The sequence below is a fragment of the Patagioenas fasciata genome, chromosome 23 (assembly GCF_037038585.1).
Source record: "Patagioenas fasciata isolate bPatFas1 chromosome 23, bPatFas1.hap1, whole genome shotgun sequence".
NCBI classification, from domain to species: Eukaryota; Metazoa; Chordata; class Aves; order Columbiformes; family Columbidae; genus Patagioenas; species Patagioenas fasciata.
The window spans coordinates 5,985,900-5,993,205 of NC_092542.1; the positions used below are offsets into that span (position 1 = coordinate 5,985,900).

The 7,306-nt window shown below is 60.0% G+C and overlaps 1 protein-coding gene across 3 annotated transcripts; it reads right to left on the reverse strand.

Moving 5' to 3' along the window:
- Nucleotides 1-59: 59 nt before the first annotated feature.
- Nucleotides 60-6,873, reverse strand: SH2D5 (SH2 domain containing 5). Of its 3 annotated transcripts, none has more exons than XM_071798504.1 (10): nucleotides 6,404-6,873; nucleotides 4,990-5,097; nucleotides 4,739-4,819; nucleotides 4,557-4,631; nucleotides 4,183-4,326; nucleotides 3,886-4,095; nucleotides 2,726-2,888; nucleotides 2,098-2,200; nucleotides 1,857-2,016; nucleotides 60-473 (listed from the first exon to the last, which is right to left on the reverse strand). In XM_071798504.1, exons 1-10 carry the CDS (start codon nucleotides 6,545-6,547, stop codon nucleotides 273-275), a joined length of 1,389 nt encoding a protein of 462 aa, XP_071654605.1. In that variant the 5' UTR covers nucleotides 6,548-6,873; the 3' UTR covers nucleotides 60-272. The 3 variants fall into 3 exon arrangements, with proteins under 3 accessions (XP_071654605.1, XP_071654606.1, XP_071654604.1); XM_071798505.1 differs by having other exon boundaries at nucleotides 4,990-5,197; nucleotides 6,404-6,465; XM_071798503.1 differs by lacking the exon at nucleotides 6,404-6,873 and having other exon boundaries at nucleotides 4,990-5,394.
- Between the last annotated feature and the right edge of the window lie 433 nt (nucleotides 6,874-7,306).

Sequence of the window (7,306 nt, forward strand, 5' to 3'; positions counted from 1 at the left end):
CGCGTGTGCCTGCAAGTGTATGAGTGCAAGTTCATGGGCATACATATGCACGAGAGCGTGCAAGTGCATGCACAAGAGTGTGCATACTTGCACGTGGTGGGGGAGTGGGAACAAACAGCCGCCATCAGACCCCTCCGGTAGCACGAGAGCCGTTTATTGCCCGAGACGCGCCGTGCAGCCCGCGGGAGGGGAATCGATAAGGCAGATGGCAGCGATTTAAAGCTCAGTGGGAATTTTGGGGGGTTCCGAGCCCAAGCAGGGGGCAGCTGGGCCTAACCCCACTCGTGCTGCACCCCGACAGGGGCAGCGGGGGCCCAGGCGGCCTCCCCAAAGGCGCTGGCCCCACCACCGGGGTCCCGCTCCTCGTAACCGGGGTTGCGGCGGCCGGGGGCCAGGCGGCAGAAGCAGCCCCCCGGTGACCCCGAGTAGTGAGCCAGGAGGGCGGCCACGCTGGTAAACTCGGCGTTGGAATGCTGCGGGTGCCGGGAGAGGGGAGACGTGAGCCCCCCGTGCACCCCGGAATTGAACGCACCCATGGACAGAAGCACCTGTGTACTTGGTGCACCCACAAACCCCGTGCACCAACGCACGGGTGCACACGTGAATCAAGCGCACTCGCACACCCGTTGCACCCACATCCTGGTGCGCCTGTGTCGACGCACCCTGTGCACGGATACACCCACAAATCAAACGCACTGGTGCACCCACAACTCAAATGCAACCATGGATTAGAGTCACACCACAGCACCCATCCACAGGCACGCTTGTGCCCCGCAACTCGAATGCAACCGTGACCAGTGCACCCGTGAATCAGACTCACACCAACGTCCCCATGTGCCCACAAATCAAATGTAATTGCACACCCAAGCACGGGTACACCCACGGCCCCCCACCCACTGGTACCTGTGCACCAGTGCACCCACAAATCAAATGTGCCCATGCACCAATCCCCCTGTGCACCCACACGTAGATGCACCCATGTGACCATGAAGCAAATGCCTCTGTGCACCCAGGTGCTTACGAAGCAAACGCTTTTACAGACCAGAATAACCACGCACCAACACACCAAACACCTGCGCACAGATGCAACCGTGAAGCAAATGCACCTGTGCACCCCTGCAGTAAATGCACGTACACCCCAGTGCAGCCACGCACAGATGCAGCAAATGCACTTGCACCCTAATCCACTGATGCACCAAATGCACATACACCACAGTGCGTTTGTGCACCAATGCACCAAATGCAGTTCTACAATGCACCAAATGTACCTACACCCCAGTGCATCCATGCACTGCTGCATCCACACGCAGACACATCAGATGCACTTACATCCCAGCGCATCCACACGCCGATGCACCAATGGATTTCAAGCACGGATGCACCAAATGCACTTATACAACGCAACAAATGCACTTACACCTTAGCACATCCGTTCACCAATGCACAAATGCAGCTCTACGATGCACAAAACCCACTTAGACCCCAGTGCATTCATGCCTGGTTGCACCAAATGCACTTACACAGTCCATCAAACACACACCCCAGTGTATCCATGCACTGATGCATCAAATGCACTTACACCCCAGTGCATCCGTGCACTGATGTATTCCAAGCATGGACGCACCAAATGCTCTTATATGATGCAACAAATGCACTTACGCCCTAGCAGATCCATACACCGGTGCACCAACTGCAGCACTAGGATACACCAACGCTCTTGCACCCCCAGCACATCCATGTGCAGACACATCAAATGCACTTACCCGGGTGCAACCGCTGCAACTTGCAAAGCAAACGCACCCATGCACTCATGCAGCCAATGCCCCCGCCCATGCCGCCCCCCCGCAGGCCCTCACCTCCACGCAGAACCTGCCCTGCTGGGTCCGGAACAGGCAATAGGGGACGACGCCGCAGGGCGCGCGCACCCACAGGCACCAGCGCTTGGGCAGCCCGGGCTCCGGGCGCAGCAGGAAGGCGCCGGGGACGTCCCGCCGCAGCAGCGCGATGCCACTGTCCCTGGGGAGGGGACGAGGTGGCGGGTGGGCGTAGGGGAGGGTGGGGGGGATGGCGGGAGGTGGGGACCCCCTGTATGCTCACCTGGCGATGCCAGCGAAGGCCCAGACGCTCTCTGCGAGGACGCTTTCGTTTTCAGGGAGGAAAGCCAAGCTCCTCGCCCCTTTGCTCTCCCATCCCACCACTGCTGCAAGAGCCCATTAATCACAGAATCCGAGTGTCAGGGGTTGAAGGGCCCTGGAAAGCTCATCCAGTGCAATCCCCCCATGGAGCAGGAACACCCAGCTGAGGTTCCACAGGAAGGTGTCCAGGCGGGTTTGAATGTCTGCAGAGAAGGAGACTCCACAACCTCCCTGGGCAGCCTGGGCCAGGCTCTGCCACCCTCACCAGGAACAAGTTTCTTCTCATATTTAAGTGGAACCTCCTGTGTTCCAGTTTGCACCCATTGCCCCTTGTCCTGTCACTGGTTGTCACCCAGAAGAGCCTGGCTCCATCCTCCTGACACTGCCCCTTTCCATATTGATCCCCAGGAATGAGTCCCCCCTCAGTCTCCTCTTCTCCAGCTCCAGAGCCCCAGCTCCCTCAGCCTTTCCTCACACGGGAGATGCTCCACTCCCTTCTTCGTGGCTCTAAACCCCAATTTACCCCCCAAAACCCACAAACTCAGGGTTATGCATCCTCCCCGTGCCTCAGTTTCTCCTCCGGCACTCACCGGTGTCGCGGGGCGGCTGGTGGAGCTGGCTCTCGGCCCCGCAGTCCCGGTAAGCGCCCGAGCGCAGGACTTTGCTGCGGATGGCTTTCTTGCGCACCAGAACCGGGGAGCAGTAGGGGTTCCCTGGGCGCCAGGCTCTGCTCTCCGCCTCCGCCCGCCGCTCCTGAGGATGGAGAGGCCGTGAATGGGGTTTCGGGGGTGCACGCTGGGCGAAATATCATGCAGAACACTGCGCCAAAGGCTGGTGAGCAAAGCACCTAGCAGAAAAACGCTATACAAAAGTTGTTGTGCAAAAAAACTGTCATGCAAAAATGCCCTGCGCAACACTTTGCGAAAAAATGCCACGCCAAAAAACACTGCGTGAAACACCACGCGAAGAACACCGGGTGAAAGATGCCGTGCGAGAAACGCCGTGCCAAAAAAGCCATGCAAAATATGCCATGCGAAAAATTGCGGTGCAAAGCACTATAGAAAAGCTGCCGTGCAAAACAGCGCCGTGCAAAAACGCTTTGCAAACAACGGCGTGCCAAAAAAGTCCATGTAAAACGCTATGCAACAAACACCGGGCAAAAAAGCAACAAACAAAACCAATGCCGTGCTACATGCCATGCAAAGAGTGTCCTGCAAAACACCATGCAAAAATGCTGGGAAAAAAAGCCGTGCAAATTAGTTCAACGCAAAAAAAAACACACAAGAAAAGGCTGTGCAAGATCTATGGAGCAAATCACCGTGCAAAAAACTCGGTGCAAATACCATTGTGCAAAAAACTGCTCTGCAAAAAGTGCCCTGGCACTATGCAAAGAAACACCGCACCAAAAAAGGCTGTATGAGAAAATACCCCGCAGGACGCCACGCAAAACGCCCTGTGCGATAACGCGCCCTGTGCGATAACGCGCCCTGCAAATCATGGCACAAGAAAAAGCCCTGCAAGGCCTGCCAGGCAAACACCGTGCAAGAAGCAGCTCTGCAGAAGGCGCTGTGGACAGAGCGCTGTGCAAAGAAACGAAAAAAGGCTGTGCAGGAAAAGGTTGTGCAAGACAAGCCGTGGAAAAGCACGCTGTGCAACAACGTGCCGTGCGAATCGCTGTGCAAGAAAAGGCCGTGCGAAAACGCCACGCACAAAAATGTCGTGCAACGGCACCCTGGCCGGCGGCACCCACCCCTGCGCCCAGGGAGCCCAGGGCGGCGGGCGCGGGCAGGCGGCGGAAGGAGACGAGGGCGTTGACGTTGCGCGACACCTCCTCGGGGTTGAGGGGCTCCCGCAGCACCCCGGCCCCCGCGGGCTCCCCCTCGCCCGCCTGCTCCTCGGGGTGCGCCAGGAGGTAGCAGAGCTGGAAGGAGCGGCAGAGCAAGAGGTGGAGGGTCTGCACCTGCAGGAGGCAAGAGGAGCTGCGTGCAAATGTTAAAAATAACAATAATGGGTTTTTGGGGGGAATAAGGGGGCTTGGGCCACGCACCTCGCCCGGGGGCCCCACGAAGAGGTGGCAGAAGAGAGGGCTGGCGGGGCTGCGGGGGTTTCGGGCCACGAAGGCGAACTGGCGGTCGGCGTGTCGCCACGTGCTGTACAGGATCCGGCGCAGAGCGTGCGCCATCAGTAGCGTCTGCGGGGACAGCGTGGGGTGGGGGGGTCACTGGGACCGAGCAGCCCTGGACCCCGATGCCGGGGTCACCCCTGTTTGCACAGCAGGATGCAAACGTGCAGCAGGTTGCAAATGTTTGCAAGTGCAAAGTAGGTTCCCAAGCAAAAAGCAACGCTTGGGGTGGTGCAACCCCTTCCCCAAAGCAGCTCTCCAGCCCCCCCAGCACCCATGAACCCCCCAGTACCCCGTACCTCCCCGTCAGCGCCGTAAACCTTCAGCCCCTGCAAGCTGAACCTCAGCACCACCGACCTCCTCCTGGGACAGTCCTGGTGGGGAGATGTGCAGGATTTTGGGTCGGGTCCAGGCTGGGCCTCCCAGGGGTCCCCCTCATTATTTGGGTGCCCCCCGTTTCCCAGCAAGGGGGGTGCCCGACCTTCAGCGCCCGCAGCTGCTCCTCCAGCCGCCCCGCTTGCTGCTGCAGGTCCAAGTCCTCCACGGTGAAGGAGCCCATGTACTGGGGGGGACACAAAAACCCACCCATGTCAGCAACAATCCCCCCAAGATGCTACAAATGCCCCCCCAGAGCAACCAGACCAGCCCGAGATGGTGGGTTGAGGGGTCACGGGGATGCACCAGCACCCAAACCCCATTTTGGGGTGTCATGTCCCCCCGTGGGTAAATCACCTCGGCCGGCTTGGTGATGCTGCGGGTTCGCTGCGGGGGGGGTGCAGGATCCGGCCCCCTCCCGTTTGCCGGCTTCTTCTTCATGGCAGCGCGGTTTGGGGGTGACGGCTGGAGCAGGACAGAGTTAAGTGGCTCAGGTGCCGCATCCGAATTATCAGGAGCCACCAAGGGTGGTGGGGAGTGCGGATCTGGCCCCTGGGCAGGGTCCCTGTGAGAAAGGAGGGGACAGACACAAACTGTCCCCACTGTCCCCCGTTTCCAGCCCGCTGAGCCCCGGGGAGATGCTGCAGTCACCATACAGTGCTCCCCAAATCCTGACCACAGCACAGGTGTCCCCAGGTGCCACCCCAAAGCAGGGGGTCCCTCCATACTAACCCAAATAAAATGGTCCCCAAGTGCTGGCCCCAACCGTAATGTCCCCACCCTGAGCATCACTGAAGAGTCCCCACGTCCCACCCCCTGACACGAGTGTCCCCACATCCTGGCTCCAGCAGAAGGGACCCCCCCTGTCCCCAAGTGCCACACAAGGGTCCCCATGTCCCGATGCCCATCCAGGTGTCCCAGCAGCCTGTCCCCAAGTACGGTGTGAGGGTCCCCACGTCCTACCCCCAAAAGCAATGTAACTGTCCCCAAATCCCCACCCCAAACATAACACCTGTGGTCCCCATGTCCCAGCCCCAATGAAATCCAAGTGTCCCCGCATCCTGACCCCCAGCACGATGCCAGTGGTCCCCACGCCCCAAGCACACACTCCAGACCCCAAACAAGGTACATGCAGCCCCACACCCTGAACCCCAGCAAGATTTTGGGGTGCTCCCCCACCCTGATGGGGGGGGTTCACATGCTCTGTCCCACTCCCCGTCACCCACACAGCACTGAGACCCCCATGGCTGATCCCCAAAACCCCAGCGATGGGGGCAGCAGGCTTGGGGGTGCTTTTTCAGTCAGAGGGACGCACCCAGCCCCTCTCCAGCCACTCCAAGCGGTTTTGTCCCCCCCCAGCTGAGACCGGCGCAACTTGGGTCACCGTCACCGAGGCTGCGCCGCGGCCACCCGGGTGCAGACACACGGCAAAGGGGGGACGCAGCAGCTCCAAGCGCATCCCCACGGCGCGGGGGGGCCTATGGTGCCCCCATCCCCTTTGCAAGCCCAGGGTAGACCCTTTCCTTTCCGGCACAATTTGGGGGGTCTTTACTCCCCCAAGCCCCCCAGCCAATCCGCAGCCAGGCAGCCCCCAAGCCCCACCCCCTGTTTCCCACGCTCCATTTCTCAATAGAGCCCCCCAGCCCCCCGAAGGTCCCCAAGGGAGAGATGCTGACCCCAAAATTCAGGATGCGGAGGGGCTGTGATACCCAAACACCAACCACCCCTGGGCCCCCCATCCCCCTGGGCCCCCCCTCCAGCTCACGGGCACCTCACGCTCGAGTGGCTCCAGAGAAACGCAGGCAAAATGTTCCCCCGCTCCGGCTCTCGGCCTTCGCCGCTCGCTGTTTTTCCGTCGCCGGTCGTTGCGGCTGCTCCGGCGGCTGCGGCGCAGGGATGCTCGGCCCGTGGGCATCAGGCCCTGGGCGCCAGCCAGGCCCGGGCGAGCCCGAGCCCACGGTGGGCACGGGGCAGCGGGTGGCAAACTCGCATTTCCTGCCTTCGATGTGCCCGTAATGAATCACCGCAATTTACCTCCCCGGTTTTCTCCGTTTCTTGGAAGCGACGGCGAGCAGGAGCGCTCGGGCTTTTTGGAAAACGCAGCTGCAAGTGGTTTTATTTTCCTCTCTTTTTTTCTCGTCTCTCCTACAGCGTGCCCAGCGGAGAAGCGTTTTCCAACCCTGACACGCACACACGTGTGCGCTCGCTCGCCGCCCCCTGCCCTGATGCACAAACCCTTTTTCACCCCAATTTCTGAATTCCCCGGGGAGTTTTGCCCAGCGCTGTCTGCTTTCACCAGAATTAAAATAACGGATGGTTCAGACCTCGCTGCAAACCAAGAGCCTCAGGTCCCCAAAATCCTCCTGCTGGCCAAACGCACAGGGAAAATAAAAACTGCCCCCAGCCCCAGGGATGCGCTCCTAGAAAGCGATAATTTGGGGAGGTGGGGTCTGACCCCACCGGGGTGCACCCAGAAGTCCCCGTCTCCCATCCCAGTGCTCCCCGGGGTGTGAGGAAAAGGGTCCGGAGCGCAGCGTTCAAACCTGGAGTCACCGGCTGCTCTGAAACGCTGCGAGATGCCCCGGCAGAGCCGCCGGAAGAGTCGACAGCGTAGAAACGGCAGAAAATAAAGAATAAAAGCAGGACAGATGGGGCTGAAGAAATAACATAACGG

Coding starts and splice junctions, on each gene's coding strand:
- SH2D5 (XM_071798503.1), bottom strand. CDS start 5,358: ATGGAGGGACCCCCTGCTTTGGGGTGGCACCTGGGGACACCTGTGCTG. Junction 2,201..2,725: donor CCAGCCGCCCCGCGACACCG/GTGAGTGCCGGA, acceptor GGGCTCTTGCAG/CAGTGGTGGGATGGGAGAGC. Junction 474..1,856: donor AGGGCAGGTTCTGCGTGGAG/GTGAGGGCCTGC, acceptor CGGCACCCGCAG/CATTCCAACGCCGAGTTTAC.